This window comes from Aphis gossypii, chromosome 2 (genome assembly GCF_020184175.1).
Source record: "Aphis gossypii isolate Hap1 chromosome 2, ASM2018417v2, whole genome shotgun sequence".
Lineage (NCBI taxonomy): Eukaryota > Metazoa > Arthropoda > Insecta > Hemiptera > Aphididae > Aphis > Aphis gossypii.
Window position 1 is genome coordinate 3731877 of NC_065531.1, and position 17191 is coordinate 3749067.

At 28.3% G+C, this 17191-nt stretch overlaps 3 protein-coding genes and 1 non-coding gene across 7 annotated transcripts in view; 1 reads left to right on the forward strand and 3 right to left on the reverse strand.

Annotated features, from left to right (window-relative positions):
• LOC114126707 (rabankyrin-5) overlaps positions 1–5275 on the reverse strand; it is a 36128-nt gene extending 30853 nt beyond the window's left edge. Inside the window, exons 1-5 of the mRNA XM_027990706.2 lie at positions 5032–5275; positions 3392–3596; positions 3208–3317; positions 3000–3144; positions 605–728 (exon numbers count right to left, since the gene is read on the reverse strand). Coding sequence (XP_027846507.2) covers positions 605–728; positions 3000–3144; positions 3208–3317; positions 3392–3596; positions 5032–5059 — 612 coding nt within the window. The 5' untranslated portion in view covers positions 5060–5275. The remainder of the gene's footprint in view (positions 1–604; positions 729–2999; positions 3145–3207; positions 3318–3391; positions 3597–5031) is intronic.
• Positions 5276–6245: 970 nt separating this feature from the next.
• On the reverse strand, positions 6246–11004 carry LOC114126708 (60S ribosomal protein L3). Its single transcript, XM_027990707.2, has 8 exons — positions 10845–11004; positions 9883–10075; positions 9642–9810; positions 9167–9302; positions 8778–8964; positions 8510–8712; positions 7377–7532; positions 6246–6476 (listed from the first exon to the last, which is right to left on the reverse strand). The coding sequence occupies exons 1-8, from the start codon at positions 10845–10847 to the stop codon at positions 6297–6299; spliced, it is 1227 nt and encodes a 408-aa protein (XP_027846508.1). The 5' UTR covers positions 10848–11004; the 3' UTR covers positions 6246–6296.
• LOC114126710 (small nucleolar RNA U43) lies at positions 9516–9596 on the reverse strand. Its single transcript, XR_003592624.1, has one exon. It is a non-coding gene; the product is annotated as a small nucleolar RNA U43 (small nucleolar RNA).
• Positions 11005–11150: 146 nt separating the features above from the next.
• Positions 11151–15238, forward strand: LOC114126705 (RILP-like protein homolog). 4 transcript variants are annotated; one of them, XR_007604414.1, is made up of 9 exons: positions 11151–11951; positions 12016–12154; positions 12216–12343; positions 12442–12645; positions 12727–12905; positions 13262–13438; positions 13515–13678; positions 13915–14016; positions 14097–14114. XR_007604414.1 is itself a non-coding variant. In XM_027990705.2 (8 exons), the coding sequence occupies exons 1-8, from the start codon at positions 11652–11654 to the stop codon at positions 14227–14229; spliced, it is 1362 nt and encodes a 453-aa protein (XP_027846506.2). In that variant the 5' UTR covers positions 11182–11651; the 3' UTR covers positions 14230–15238. The 4 variants fall into 4 exon arrangements, 3 of the variants coding, with proteins under 3 accessions (XP_050057655.1, XP_050057654.1, XP_027846506.2); XM_027990705.2 differs by lacking the exon at positions 13515–13678 and having other exon boundaries at positions 11182–11951; positions 14097–15238; XM_050201697.1 differs by lacking the exons at positions 13262–13438; positions 13515–13678 and having other exon boundaries at positions 11181–11951; positions 14097–15238.
• Positions 15239–17191: the final 1953 nt, after the last annotated feature.

Genomic DNA, 17191 nt, shown 5'->3' on the forward strand with positions numbered 1-17191 from the left:
TATAAATATTTATTAAATAAAATTATTAGAATAATATTCAAAAAAAAAATAATTAACATATTTTATTAAATAACAATTTACTATTTACAAAACCATCAAACTTGCTTACCGTGAACATTACTCTAGAAAATTATCTATTTATAAAATACTATTTATTAAATATTTTAGTTAAATTTAGGAAAAATATTCTTCTAAAAAATAATAAAATCCCTATTTACAACTCAATAATTAAGAGTCATGTTAGTTATCACACAGGATATAGTTGTATTTTATTTTATACGACATACATTTTAATTATTCTAGATTATTTTTTATATTTAGTTTGTTTTAGTATAGAATGTAGTTATTTTAAATTGATTAACAAAATATCTGATAGTAAAATTACCAATTATAATTTATAATAATCAATATTATCATTTATTAAAAAAAAAATAAAATATATAAAGGTACAATGTATTTATAAGTAAATAAATCTTATTGAACATGAGATTATTTTTATAATATAGAGCATATTAAAATACTAAATTAATTAATTAACTTATTATAGTTTAAAATAATGATATCAAAATGAATAATTATTTATTCATTTGTACACAATGCTTACCCAATGAGTAGATATTAAACTTGAACAATGTTCTTTTAATGTTTGAGCTCCAATTTCATCAGCAGTTGTATAAAATTTTACACAGTTCTTTACATTTACAGAGGCCATAAGTGCTTTTTCACATCTATAACAAAGAAGAAATAATAATTAATTTTAATAAAAAAAAAAAAAAAAAAACAAGTTTTAAATTATAATCATTTAAAAAACAGCATTAAGGTAAATTATTATAAAATAAGATAGTTAATAATTTTTAATTCTTTTAAGTTTTGATATTTTAGGTGCTTTAAAATATACGGCTTATTAATATTAGACATTTTACGCACATGATACATTGAGCCATTCTAACTAATGATAATTATGTAAAATGATTATTGAAAGGTTGCCTAACAATAAATTGCAAAATTCACTATGTAATGGTAAATAATATCACATAGATTAGATTTAGTATTTTCAAATTTACATTATAATCATTGATATTTAACATTTATAAAACTATTAATTGTAACTTTCAGTAATTTATTTTGATAGCAATTAAGCAATAACATTTAAAATAATATCTAAATTATTTTATTTTATTAACTCTACATCAAACATAAAATAATTAATAAAAGTTATTGATTAGATACAAAACATATAGCTGTTTTTAATTAATAATTAACTATTTAATAGTTATACATTATTGTTAATATTGTATATTTATATAAATTATAATATTAACTTTTTATTAACATAATACATTTTATTCTACTATTATTATAGACAAATAGACAGAGTTATTAGTCATATTATATTGAATTCTTATTTCTTTTACTTATAATTATTGTGATTGTAGCGACTTAATCACAAGTAATTTATAAATACTTATGCACTAATTAATATGTTAATAATCAAAAATTATAAATAATAAGTTAATATAAGTAATATTATTAAATTAATAATATGATAAAAAAATGGGTTTCTAATTTTATTGATATTATTAAAATTATATATCATTCTTTATCATCATAGATTTTAAAAATACATTTAACATTATTAACCATTCACTAAAATACCCTGGCTCGGCTACCCATTACTTTGATAAATTAAATCATACATTAGTGGCAGGAAGTAATTTGTCAAAGCACATAACTAGTATCATATCCTGTATAATTTTAGTCCCTTTGGGAGTCCTTTAAAGCAAGAACCTTAACAGCCATATATTTTAATTCAAAATCAAAAGGAGCTATGGACTCAAAAAGGTTGAAAATCTCTACTATAGACATTGGTTATAACTTATAACCAACCTACAAAAAAAAAAAATGCTGCAGAGTGCTAATCAAATTATGTTTTAGTTCATAGCTCAACTCTTTATGACAATCTATTCTCATATATACGTTTGTTTAAGTACATACTATACATAATTTAATTATCATACTGGTTATTAATACATTATATAAATGTGTCAATTACTATTTGACAAGAAATATATAAATAAATAAATAAATAATGAGGATAATTGGATGCTGTCAATAAAATAAGAACAATTCTACATATTGCTAAGTGTTAATAAAACAAATACCTAGATTAAGATATTGAGTTTATATTAATTTAAAAGTATTATAAATAGTTATAATTCAAGATAAATACCAACTTATTCATAGATAAAAATAATAGCATACTGGCAAATATAGATTTATATCATAAAATAGATTATGAATTATACATTAAGAAGAAAAAAAAATTAACTGAATGAAATTCTTAAATAATTTTAAAGAATAGAAAGAATATAAAAGTGAGTGTAGAACAATTTTATTGTTTTGCTTAAAAACTGCAGACAAAAGTTGAAGAAATCTTATCATGCACAAGGAGATAGTAATTTTGTAGCGAAATTGAAAGTATTGTAAAAATATCAAGACTAGGGTTAAACTATAATTCTTCAAAGATTTTTAATTATAGTGGATTTCATTTTTTACTCTTCATATGCAAAACAAAGTCAACTAATTACGTTGTTGCACACTTGAAACTTTTAGTAAATATAATCAAATAAATAACAATGTGCATCATAAAATTATAAACAAAAAAAATTCACCAACATATTATATTACAAATATATGTAATATTAGTTTTATCAAATATCAGTGTGTAATTCATGGTTTTAACAAAAATTTGTGAGTTTTTCTGATGGATGTAGAATATATTAAAATAATGGATATCAGTTAAAATGTTATTGGCACGTCTGTACTCTGTAGTGATAAACCATTGGATTTACTAGGTTTCTAAAGATAACCAAAATTAAGATTAATGATTATCAGTAAATGGTAATTTATCTTCTAAAATTATATACTTAAAAGACTTTTTAAAGAAAATTAGAACTATTACTAAACATTTAAAATTGTACTATATATACATTACTTACTTATTAACTAAATCATCAAGAACAAATGTATCTGCTGTTTTCATCAGGCTTAAAACAAAACCATCACCTTTAGAGAAATCAACTTGGTCTGTGTAAATCCATTTTAGTAATGCTTTTCCTACATCCAAAGGCAATGCAGTCCAATCTAAAAAATGAAAAAAATTAATAAGACTGTTATTATATGCTATGCATTCTAAATAATATATACCTAAGTAAATAACTTCAGTTAAATCAGGAACTCCCCATTTATCACTTCTTGATGATAATACAAATTTATGAGCTGGAACATCGCCATTTGCCAGTGTTATATTTAAATCACTGAAAATATAAATAATTAGTAAATAAGTAAAAAAGCAAATTTAAAAAGTAAAAATAAGCACTTAAAAGTTTACCTGTAAAGTGTGTTATTATACAATGTTGTTACTGTTTTCAAGAGCCTGGACACGAAACTTTTGTCATTACAATCACCGTATGTTGCAGCTAATGTGGCATGTTTTTTTTCCAACTCATTGCAATAAGCTTGAAGTTTGACGTATTCATCTTTCAACAATGAAAGATGTTGTTGCTGTTTATGTTTTTCGGGATCTCCAGACATTCCTTAATTATCAATAACACATAAAATATCATTATACTATGAATCCTTGCAGTTCAATACATTAAACAATCAAAGAGGCACCTTAAAATTAAATTATATAATTTACATCAATTTTAAAATACTTAAGAACTAATTATAAATAATTTAGTGTTGGGTGAGACATATATCCAGATAATGAGATAACCCTCAATAAGGCTTAAACCGCAGAATAGCTAAAACAAAGACTGTTAAGGGAATTTAATTTTAACTAATAATATTAAAAAATTAATCCCTGCCAAGAAACATATCTAGGAATATATTTTGTCTATTAATTATATCTAAATATTATAATTATTCACTAACTATTTCTTTTAAAATGAAGGTTCCTAAAAATATGTACCGATTACACAAATAAAATGAGTATGAATTAAAATTCAACTAATATGAATATTTTTATACCTACTGGCTACTTGCATAATTTAGTATTTAACTTTAAACAAATATTTTTTATAATTTTTAACTTACATATTACACATCTAGGGACCATTTTAAAAATTACTTTCAATTTGTGATTCGTTGAATCACTTATTTAGTTAAGTAACGGACAATAAATACAATTATGTGTTTCTTAAGTTTTGATGTTTTTAAAACAATTAACCACCTTTAAATTATTTAGTCCCTCCCCCCTTTAATACAGAATAGAATATATTAAAAATTGATGCCAGAATGTAGAAACAAACAATAAAAAAACTATTATAGTAATAATATCATTGTTTTACTACTTAAAAATTATATTATAAATCAGTTTAAAAAATAAACTTTTCTAGGATTTGTTTGATTAATAATATATACATATACCTACTAATTTTATGTTTTTTTTTTAATGCCATAATAAAAGTTAAGTGACCCCCAACAGCCCCAACATAGATGAACTTGATGAGGAAGGACAGCTCCTAGAATGCGAAGATAGCGCTAATTCATTTTAGATTAAAAAATAAATATAAATACGAAGTATCAACAGGTACCTACCTATTCAAACATATTTTTACGTATTTGTATTACAATAAGAACCCAATATAATTATTAATTATAAAAAAAATTAAATTAAAATTGAAAAGTTTTATCATTATAATTTAAAAAGTGATATTTAAAAACACTATCATAAAAACATAAATGTTATACCTAATTGTACATTAAAATCAACTGTGTGAAGATTGTATAATTTAAGCAGAAACTCCCACTCATCATAGTATATGCATGTACGTCAAACATGCATTATAGAGTAAAATTCAGACACGTATTTTTGTTAAATTCGGTATCCCTATAGATTATTAAAATAAGGTGGTAAAATTAAAGAAGAAAATTAGATGGCCGGTAAATCGACTGGAGATCATTCGTAGAGCAAAATTGAAAAATGTAATAACCAACTTGGCGAAACGAATACCACCGGAAACTAACCTTCTCTGGACAGTTCGGCGGCTGGCATTATCGATGATGGACTGCGGACGATCACATCGGTTTCAAAAAAACTTCGTTAACGCAATGGAAAAATCCAAGGCGAACTTCTGAGCCCTTAACGCCGATCTATTAGACGATACACAGTTAAGTGTAAACGCCGATCGGCAATCGGCATTCAACAATCAGCAGGTACTCAGCATTGAGCTATTGCCTATTACAGCTAAAGCCAAACGACAAATATATACGATGATATTGTATCAATGGATTTGCATAAAATACGTAAAAAATTAACGATTGATAACGCATTATACCAGTGGTTAGTACAAGTGTAACCACCGGTGGAGGTTGATAATACTATGATGTGCATGATTCACGGATACAAAGTAGCGAGCGCCTTAGATCATAATTCATAATATACATGTACACAATATGATCACAGAGCCAACGATTAAGATCCTAAATAATTATCTAGGCTCTCTAAAATATGATCTTTTAGTGTTCGGCTACGGGTGGTTACATAGAATAATGCTCTATGGGTAGCTACCACTATTATACTAAACCAATCGTAGATATATTATTTTCCGCTATTTATAGGTCCAATTTATTTTTAATAGAATGTGAATTGGTCTGTTTGGCGGTATCATAACACATAACTAATCGGTAAACGGTATTCGCTAGGTTTGTGTTAACAGAAATAAAAATTGGTACATGGAAAGTGAAACCATATACATAAATATCAATATATGAACATCTGGAAATGACTTATACCTTAAATTTATTCTTCACGAAGAACGCCCGATGGTGACCATTTTTCGTTGGGTGATTCATTAGATTACCAATTGGGCATTCTTCATCCAATTAACTTAATGCATAATAAAGCAGTAAAATAGTTATCACTGATTAACCTACTAATTTAAATCACATTAATGAGAACATGTTGAGTCAGCGCAGGACTGTTTTAACTATTACCTCCAACCACCAACCAAATAACTTCTTATTCTTGATGAACAAATTAAATAAATTATTAAATGAATTCACAATGCAGTCACATAAACCACAAAATCAGAAAATTTGAAATAAAAATGTTCAAAAGATACCAATGCCAATAAAACAAAACTACAGTAGAAACCAATGAAATGCTGTTTCTTATTTAAAACCATTAAAAGGTTGTATTATAAAGTAGGATTGGAAAACAAAATTAAATAATAAACAAGTTTTGATTTTTTTGTTTTTATTATAAATTGTCAAATAATAAAATTGAACAATTATTTTGCAGCCGCAGTGGCCTTTTCTTCTTCCCGAATCCTGTCCTTCTTCAATGGACCCATGAAAGCTGCCTTATCAGCAACAGTCTGGAAACGTCCATGACCAAATTTGGATGAAGTATCGATGAATTTTAAGTTGATACTCTCCAAAGCAGCACGTTTAGTGTGTACCAACAAAGACTATAAATAAAACAAGGTTAGGTAAATAACAACACATATAATTCAAGAATCAGATAAAATTTTAATAAATAGTTTTACAAATCATGACCTCAGTCCTATCAATGCGTTAAACATAAACAATCATTGAATATTTCATAAAAAATGGCTCTGGGTTGTTATACATCATTGGTCATATTTTTAAAATTATTTTCTAAACGACCTCGGTCCTATCAATGCGATAAGAAAAATACATGGAAGTTCATTAAATTTGGCTCTAGTTAAGTAACTCGTCATTGGTCAATAGTTGATAGTAGTAGAAAATAAATGCAATTAAAATTATGATTAAATGTAATCGAATAGAATTTATGTTAAACCTTAGTTGGATGTTAAGTGAAATGTTTCAGTCAATAAAAAATGAAAACTTTGGGAAATCAATATAGTAACTAAAATAACTGATTAATCTAATATATTGGTTTCCAAAAGAACATAAAAACTAGTCATACTTAATATTTTTACCAATGGAAAGTAGTAATACGACCATGAATAATAATTTTGATCAAATAAATAAAAATAAGTGCAAAAATTAAAAATATTGAACTAGAGAGAATAGTGTCCTAAATTTTAATTTTTTAATATTCTAAAAATATATGGATCTGTATTTTGTACAATTAGTAAATAGTTAACTATTTTTAGTCAAACCAAGTAATAGTGTTTAGTACATACAATAATCGCCGATACAATGAAATCAACATTTAATACTTAGGTATCCTAAAAATATATGATTTAATATTTAATTTAATGAAAAAACCTCAGATAATTGGGATAAAGCATTTAGTTCACCGACATTCATAGGATTGGCTCTGGTTTTTCATCACAGGTTTTTTCAAATACAAAATTATTTAATAAATAAATCAAACTTACTTTACGAAGAGTAATGACTCGCTTCTTAGGACCAACACAACATCCCTTAATCATGAGGAAATCATTGTTAACTTCACCATAATGTGGGAAACCTCCCATGGGAGTAATTGTCTTCTCGGTCAAATCATACTCAGTTGATGCATTATTTTTAATAACCTATAAAAAGATAAGGTATTTGATTATTTAACAACAACAAAAAATTAAAGAACCTCATAATAGCAACAATTATTACAAATGTGCTTAGCATGGTCTACTAGTAAGTCATAGTCCGATGGACTCTTACACGTTACGGAATAATGCTAACCATTAACACCAATCAAAACACGAAGTTTAGCGGATTAATTTAATTTTTGATGTGATAGCCTATACGTCTAAATTTATGTTAAGACCCTTGTTCTATCTGAATAGTTAAAACTACTCCATCATTTCATTTCAAGTTATTTAGAAATATAATGTCTTGGTAAGTCAGTAGGAAGGCAGCATGGTGGTATCTTCATAAATCTCAAGAATGCAAACATCATGTGTAATCATCATTCAATACAAGACAATTTAAAAAACAAAATGTGCTAGGCATGGTCTACTAGTAAGTCATTGCCCGATGGACTCTTACACGTTACGGAATAATGCCAACCATTAACACCAATCTAAACACAAGGTTTAGCGGATTAATTTTATTTTTGATGTGATAGCCTATACACCTCGATCATATTCAAGATCCTTAATCTATCCAAATAGGTTAACTATTTCATCAATTACATAAAAAAAAAAAAATAATAACTTCAATTCTTAAGTCTTGGTTTGTCAGTAGGAAGGCAGCATGGTGGTATCTTCAGAAATCTCAAGAATGCAAACATCATGTATTATCATCATTCAACCCAAGACATAACAATTAAAAAATTCATATAAAATGTGCCAGGCATGGTCTACTAGCAAGTCACTGCCCGATGGGCTCTTGCACGTTACGGAATAATGCCCAACTCTAGCTACAAATCCAAACTCAAAAGTTTGGCGAGCTAAATTACTTTATGATGTATACGGTACATACGTTGCAATTAAATTAACAACACTTTCACCGTTTGATTATCAAAGATAATCCATCAATAAAACAGCTGATTAAACAAACATGTTATTACCTTTCCATCCTTGGTATGAATTCCAAGACCAATACGATATATCTTCTTATTGATTTCAGTACGATGATGGTAACCTTTTTGACCAGCACGAGCAACAGTGAACTGGACACGACTGGGATGCCATGCTCCAATACAAGCAACCTTACGAAGACCCTTATGAGTTTTACGGGGCAATTTCTTTGTATGCCAACGAGATGTAACACCTTAATATGTAAATAAAATTTATATTAAATTTATATCTAACAAAATATACAATAAAATCTTATACCTTTGTATCCACGACCCTTAGTAACACCAATACAATCAATCATCTCATCTGGAGCGAAAACATGAGAAACAGGTACTGGCTTTTCAAAATGTTCTTTGGCCCATTGCACTTTCTCAGCAACTGTGCCTCCATTAACTTGGATTTCCATGATGTGAGCCTTCTTTTGGCGTTTCTTCAACAATTTCATCTATACATGTAAATAATATAACATTAATAAAAAAAACCAAATAGAAATAACAAGTTCATACATAAACGATAAAGAGTAAGTTATAACCTCAGACCGCCCTAGGGGTTGACATCAATTAAAGTCAGTGTCTAACTGTATTAATATTATTCATCATCGGTGAAACATAAAAATAAAAACCAAAAATAATAAATTAAATAATTACCTGAGTATGAGCAACAACTCTGATAACTTTAGAGTATTTGGCAATTTTGGAAAGGTCTTTGGCAATTTGTCTCTTGCCATTTTCATCTTGCCACTTCCTCGAGTACTTGACGAAAGCCTTCTTCTTTGATTTGTACCTAAAGGTAGGACACATAAATGAAGAGCGGTCTCATCATAGACAATGTCTAGATTGGAGACACAACTAACTTCTTGCCATCATTCAAATTAATTGAAACCATTGGCAATAGATACAACTCTCATCCGCTAGCGGAGAGGAGAGATAAATGATTAATTATTTACACAGAAACAATAAATCGTTGATCTGAGTATATAAAAATTAAAATAGAATTAGCCTCAGACCGCCCTAGTAAAGTAACATCAGAGTATTCAGTAAATCTAACTGTAAACATTTTTTAAACTAGAATCATCACTGGCTAAAATTTAACAAATAGCCATTTTTACCAAATAAAACATACCAATTTTTGTAGAAACGTCTACGGCAATCTTCAGACAAATGTTCAGCGAACACAGTCTTCAAGGGTTTAAGACCATATGGAGTTTCAACATAACCTACAACACCAACAATGATCATGGGTGGAGCTTCCAAAATGGTAACAGGTTCTACAATTTCCTTCTTGTTGAGTTCTTAAACAAACATAAATCAATTTTAAAAAATCAGTTAGAAATTATTAACTTAAATTATAAATAAAAACTCACTTGATCCTGGACGGTCAGCCTCACGAACAACGTGGGTCATACCAGCTTTGTATGCAATGAAAGCAGTTAAGTGGATAGGCTTGCTAGGGTCATCTTTAGGGAAAGACTTTACTCTACCACGATGACGACGTGCGCGCTTCTTTGGGTAGAAACCCATAGAACCATGGCGAGGAGCACTAAATTTACGATGAGACTGTAGAAAACAAAAATTAAGAATAAATAAAAATAAACACGGGGTAAAGATAAAATTCTGAGTTGTCTTATGAAAAAACTTATTAGAATCATAGAACCCAAAACAAGTATCTTTCCTCATTAACCAGTCCGTGTTGAACGGGGTGTGTTTAAGAACATTTTCTAACACGTGGGGGATTAAATATAGTGTTCGGAGCCTTCGACCACTGCGGAAAGATACAGTTCATTGATTTAATAGGTCGGCTGAACGTCGATTATGAAATACGACGATACAAATATACAAATACACAAGTCATATTTTGTGTACGTGTACATGTGATATAATTAACGAGAAAATTTCGAAAAAAACACTCGAACAGATGGACCGTATGCTCCACACGTAAATATATATTTATTCTGTTCAACATTTATGTATAAACACGGAATAAAATAATAATTATTTAGTCCGTGGTAAAACTTATAATACGATAGACATGCTTGAATGCTTCCTAACCTTAAAAATTGCGAATGGGACTGTAATAAAAACGGAAATGGGTAAAAATGTAAAATGACTTTAAAAAGGATAAAAACAAATAAGAATATAAAGTAATAGCGTAAAGGAATATCAAGAAATCGATGAATCCGTCGAAGGACTGTGTTTCGGATACCGAGTGCATGGTGCGAACAGAAAACATAATGGTGGAAACAAAAACGCAACAATAACGAGAAAATATTGGCTAAAAACGATGGCTGAAGAGTATTGCAAAAAGTAACACTAAAATAATACTTACCATAGTCGATGATTCGGTAGATTGAAATGGATGAAATAATAAAAAAACTTCTTTACAACAGTGGATGTGCGAAGGACGCGACAACCACAGGAGTAACAACGAGACCGATGATTCCAAACGAAATGAAAGATTGGACTGATGGCAGTGACGCAGTGCCCACCACCCGATCGACAATTCTAATAAATGGTGGGACGGGCAGAGGGTACGCGAAAGCGTCTCGTGGCGGTAGCCGCCGCGCAGTGCTGCCAACTACGTTAACCGACAAACGTTCAAGGAGAACAAAAAACGACGTCGAATGAGTTTTTAAGGTTGTGTTTGTACTTGGCTAATCTAGATTATGTTGGAAAACGGTATTTTATGATTGCGCTCTACACCGTCACCACCGCAATAACAATAATAACAACAATAATAAACGGACGAGATAAATGATAATTGATAATCGTCTGAATTCCGATTGTACTAGAGGTGGGCTATAATTGGAACTTGGAGAAAATATTTGGATTAGCTGCTGACTCGAGCAAACTGCAGCTGGACTGTTTTCGGGAATCATCGTTATCAGATTTTTGAAACTTTTAAAGGTCAACAGGTCTATTGATTGTAAACACCGAGTAATAAAAAGTCGATACCAATAGCTGATTCACTTTCTACCGCGTCCTAACGTTGTATCTATTTCCGAATCATTTTATTGCTTACGGTCAACGGGTTTGTCCGAACCGAAATAGAGACCGAAACCACAATCACAGATCACCGTGCCCCGTGATCAACTCAGTGTCTCAGTCATATTTTTGCCAACAGTGCCAACCGCTAATGCTATTACACGTCGTCGATTCTGCAAAAATGGATAACTATAAGTGTTCACTGTCCGTTGTCGACGTCTATGATATGGCACAGGATATTGGTCGAGAGTTCGAGTCTATTATAGACGCGTATGGCACTGATGCCATAACTGGACTGATGCCCAAGGTGGTGTCCGCCCTAGAGCAGATGGAATTATTGGCTATGAAGAACGAACGAGAGAACACTACTGTGGACGATCTACGATCAACGATACAACAATTAGAAATGGATAAACAGGAACGGACTGAAGACAGGATGAAATATGAGAAGGTAAATTCTGTTACATAATTACATAAAACATATGTTAACGTATTGTGTTATGTTATATTGGTAGGAGATGGAACAAATTGAAGATAAGTGGCGTGAAGACTATAATGAATTGTTGACTACTGTTTCTAGACTTCAAGATGATAACCGTAAATTGACAGAGTCTTTACAAGCTGCAGAAAAGGATAAGATTGTTGATTCTAAATGTATTACTCTAAGAAAATGTATAATTCCATGTTTTTTTATAAACTGGTTATTAACTTTTAGCACAAGTTTTAAGTCCAGATGTTGATACTGTTGCTCTTCAACGTCTACGCCATAATGTTGATCAAATGCGTGATAGTATTAGAAGCTATGAACATCAATTAAATTCCAAGAGTAATGAAGTTGATTCTGTAAGTTAACATTGTATTAATTTTTATTGTACATTAGAATGGAACTTTTTATTTTATATTTCAATTAATTCCTTTTTTATCAATTATATTTAATACAGTTAACTGTTCAAATGGAAAGGCTGCAAACTACTTTGAAAGACTTGCGGCGTAAACATCGTTTTGCACAACTACAATGTCGTAGTTTAGTTGAAGAAAGAGCTGATATTCTTTCCCAACTTCAAAAACAACAAAAAGAATTTATATCACTTAGACAAAGGTTTGGTATGGCTCAAAAAGAAAATGAAGACCTTTCAAAATATAGAGTTAGTTAACTATTTTACTATTTGTTTAATCATTTGCTTTTTGATATCCACGTGTGTTAATATTTATTTCATTTTATTTAGGACGATTTGCCTGATTTGAAAAATAAAGCCATTTATGATTTAGACGATCCAGATAGACCAAAATTTACAACCAATGAACTGAAAGATATTTTGACTGAACGTAATGAATTAAAAACTCGTGTTAATGATCTTGAAGATGAACTTTCACAATTTAAGCCGGTTGAACAATTGACTATATCGTAAGTAACAACATTGATTATAAATACTATTATTATTGACTATTTATAATCAATGGTAAAATTAAATTTCTTATCAATAAACAGCTTTTACACAATATTCCGCTTAACAATCGTAATTTTAAATTATATATCAAGAAAAGTAACTAAAAATGTTGCTGTAACCAATGTAATTTAATTTTTTCTTTACTAATGTATAAATACCTACGCCTATCAATTTATTCCTAAAAAAATTTTATATCTCACTAAATAAGCACGTTTTTATTTTTCCATTTGCACGCTTGGTTCGCATATGCTTACTACAATTTGCTTGGTTTACTACAAATCTACCACTTTGTGCATGTAAACTTGTACATTAGCCAGGAAAGAGATGAAATCCAAGAAACGCGGGTACGAAGAATTTTGTTACGAAACTGTACCCCCAGAACAGACAGTCACCGAAAAAATCCTGACACCGCTCCGGTCGATAAGGAAGGCACGCAAATGTCAATCATCACCACCCCAGAAAGTTCACCAGATGTAATATCTCCAACCAGGTTAGTTTCACTACTCGTGTTTGACACATAGGTAATGACTTCTTAATAGCAAAATGCTTACATTGTCTCATTTTAGTTGCTCTTTTTCAATTATTGCTGTGGTAAATTTTTTTTATTTCATAACTATGCATGGTGGTAGAATATTGATTAATTCATTTTTCTCAAAGAAAAACAACAACTTCAATATGCAAGACTAAATTGAATAAATAAACACTGAAAAAAATATTTCAATATTTGAAAGTACGCTAGTGTTTACATAAATATCATTTGTTAATGTAAAATAATAAATATTCTATACTTTGTTCAGCAAGAGAACATGCTAAGTCTGTAAATATATTTTCATTGGTCCGCAGAGTATTCTCTCGCTGTACTGAGTATGGTTAAATTAAATCTTTAGACTTTTTAACAGTCATGTTGATAGTTTATTCATAGTTTGAATATAAATGCTATAATTACATTTTTATTATCTTATTCAGGTCTGACGATGAACAGGAAGAAGGCCCTGTTCAAGGACCATTACCTTTAGAACCTGATGATGCACCATGGAAACGAAATCCAGAATCTGGCATTCGTAAACTGTAAGCATATATTGTGAAGTATTTTTTATCATTAGTTGATGCATTATATATTATAATTTATTATTTTTTTCTGGTTACAGTTTTCGTAAGATGTTTGCTGAAACTAACAACTCTCTATTCTCTAAGACTAGTCCTAAACATCCTAAATTATCATTATCCAAAATGGCTGTATCCATTGGTCATTCGTCTATTATGGGACCATCTGAAGTGTGATAAATAAAATATTGATCTCGAATTTAATTATTGTTTATTAATGTTAATAAGTATTATTTTAATCCTTTAACAGGCAATAGTTTCCCACCTTGGGAATACTATTATTGCATAGCCGGGTTAAGCCTGTTAGAGGGTTAAGACATGCATAGCTAAATTATGAGGGATCAGTAAACATAAGTAACTACAAATCAAATGAAATTAGTTTTAAATTATTATTTTTTTTTTTTTTTTGCATATATATATAATATTTTTATCGTGATTATTTATTATTAATACTTAAAATGGCTTGAGCATGTCTCATATAACTTAAATTGAATTATATTATTATTTATTTTACATAATTGAATGCTTATTTATAAATACAATCTAACATCTAATTTTTTTGTGTAGAATTTTAATCTTAGTTTTTTTTGTTTATGTTAATTATTTAGCGACAAAACAAAATGTCAGAATATTGTTTAATTAAGTAATTAAGTTCCGTTTTAGTTGAAAAGACATTTTATATGTGGATTATTGCATTCAGATAATTTTTTTTCATTATTATTTATGTACGAAAATATATGCTATTACTTTGGTTAGTTAACTTTTGTATCAAGTTAAAGAATAAATGCTCATAATATGTTTTTAATGACCCCCTTATCAATTGTATTACAATATAGTATAATAATATTTAGGGCAAATGCTTTTGACGTAACTTATCTAGTCTGGTTGATAATTATATAAAACTGTTATATATATTTTTTTTTTTTATGTTGTATGTACGTACTTAAATCAAAGTGAAGTATATTTTTATAGTGATTTATAATCAAATATTTAACTATTTTTAAATAGTATTAAATTTATAATTGTATTTATATTGTATTGTACTACCCCGTGCTTTGTTATGTATAGAACAACATTTTGTTGAAGAAAAATGCGTACTTCCAAAATATTTATTTTAATTGGCTATTTTTTTGTTAATCGTAATTATTTGTAAAGACAGTAATATATTATTTTGAATTAGACAATATTTTTATGAAAATTGTTTTTTTTTTTAGGCTTGGGTACTTTTTTGTTATCTTTTGACTACCAGCACAATACAATAAATTCTGTTATCAACTTATCTATTCTAATTTAATAAGTTTGTCTACTGATTTTAACAATCATGCTATCAAAATTGATTTATTGTTAACTTTCTTTATGTGATGATAGAAGTTAAATCAACGTTCTAAATGAGATTGTTAAAAATTCAATTCAATTTTTTGTAGTATTATTGTTAATTATAAAACTGAATTAAAACACAAATTTTTTTCACTAATAAAAATTATCTTTTAAACCCCATACATATTATAATATCATACATGAAAACAGTCTTATTCAAAGATTTATGTATAATGACAATGAGTGTAAATCTCAATCATAGACTTATTAAAAGTTAATGAAAAGATCATAATTTCAATACATTTATTATATTTTAATTAAATTCAGCTTTTGAGTTTTTCTTATACCCTTGTAAACCATTTATTTTATATTATAAGAACAGAACTAAATAATTATACAATTTAAATTTAAATTTTGTGTTTAAAATAAAGAATTTTTTTTGCACCTAGTTGACTAGATTTATTCTGCAACGGGAAATAACTAAAAACGATACAGGAAAAATTGTTTATATATTAGATAACAACTTAAAATATTAGATATTTATTTAAGAACTATAATTTTAGTAATGTGTAATTCACCACGGCTGTAACTGATATGATTGGTGAAATTGAACTAGTTATAAAAAATTAATTAGTAATTTTATTATTAATACAATTTTTTTATGAACAACTAATACGTGTTTACTTTTATAAAATTTAACAAATCTTAAATGCAAATAATATAAAATTAAGTATGACTGTTAAAGAATTAAGAATAAAATATGTTAGAAGTAGGCATATTCTAAAACCAACAGGGTTTGATCTTTGAGAATAGTTCAGTTTACTTCAGGAAACTATTTAAGAAAATATCTTACCGCCTATCATGAACTAAAAAAATCACTATGATAAGTGATTAGTATTAGTCACGAATTAAGATCGTGGGATTAGCACAGATTATATAAAATTTAATATGATCTGTACCAATATTGACGATTAACAACTATTCTATTATTTAGTTAGATTTAGTATTAATCGATGGAATAAAATTCTGATAACACATTTTAGTTCGTCATGATCGTGAAGTTCAGTTGTAAACGACTTTGAAATTGAACTTCTCGGTCAGTGTTTTTACATTTCACGCACATGTTGAAAGAAATCAATCATGTATAATTCCCTAATTTTCTATTCATAACGAAGAGCGAACTATAAATAATATTAAATTTACGAACATTACAAACATTTGTTGCATGTGAAACTAAGTTAGTATCTTCAAAATATAATAGATTTATACATTTTGAATAATTTTAAAATAATATTATGTGAATGTGCAAAAGCCGTAAATTGAATAAATAATAATATAGAGAAGTCTTTTTCAAGTAAATTGTGTGACAATAAATGACGTATTACTAATACGGTATTAGGTATAGAGATACTCTGAAAATTATTATTTCTTATACTGGGTAAAGGTAACTTCAATTATATTTATCAACATAGGCGTGCGCACGGATGTTGCAGGGTATGCTATAGCAACACCTGTGGGCTGCAAACACTCACAATTTTTATTTTTTCTAACTAAAAATAGTTAGTAACGTAGTAGTTAAAATTTACAAAATAAGAAACATTACAAAAAACGTCTAGCATTGTAATAATAATAATAATATGTAATGATGTATTGTATAAAATAAATGACATTTTTGTATTAATCAAATAAATAATATGTAATTAATATGTAATATAATTTTTAGCAACACCGCCAACACCTACCACTAAATCCTGCGCACGCCTATGTTTATCAATATTATGAACTTGTAGCTCAATAAATATTACCATAATATTATTATTAC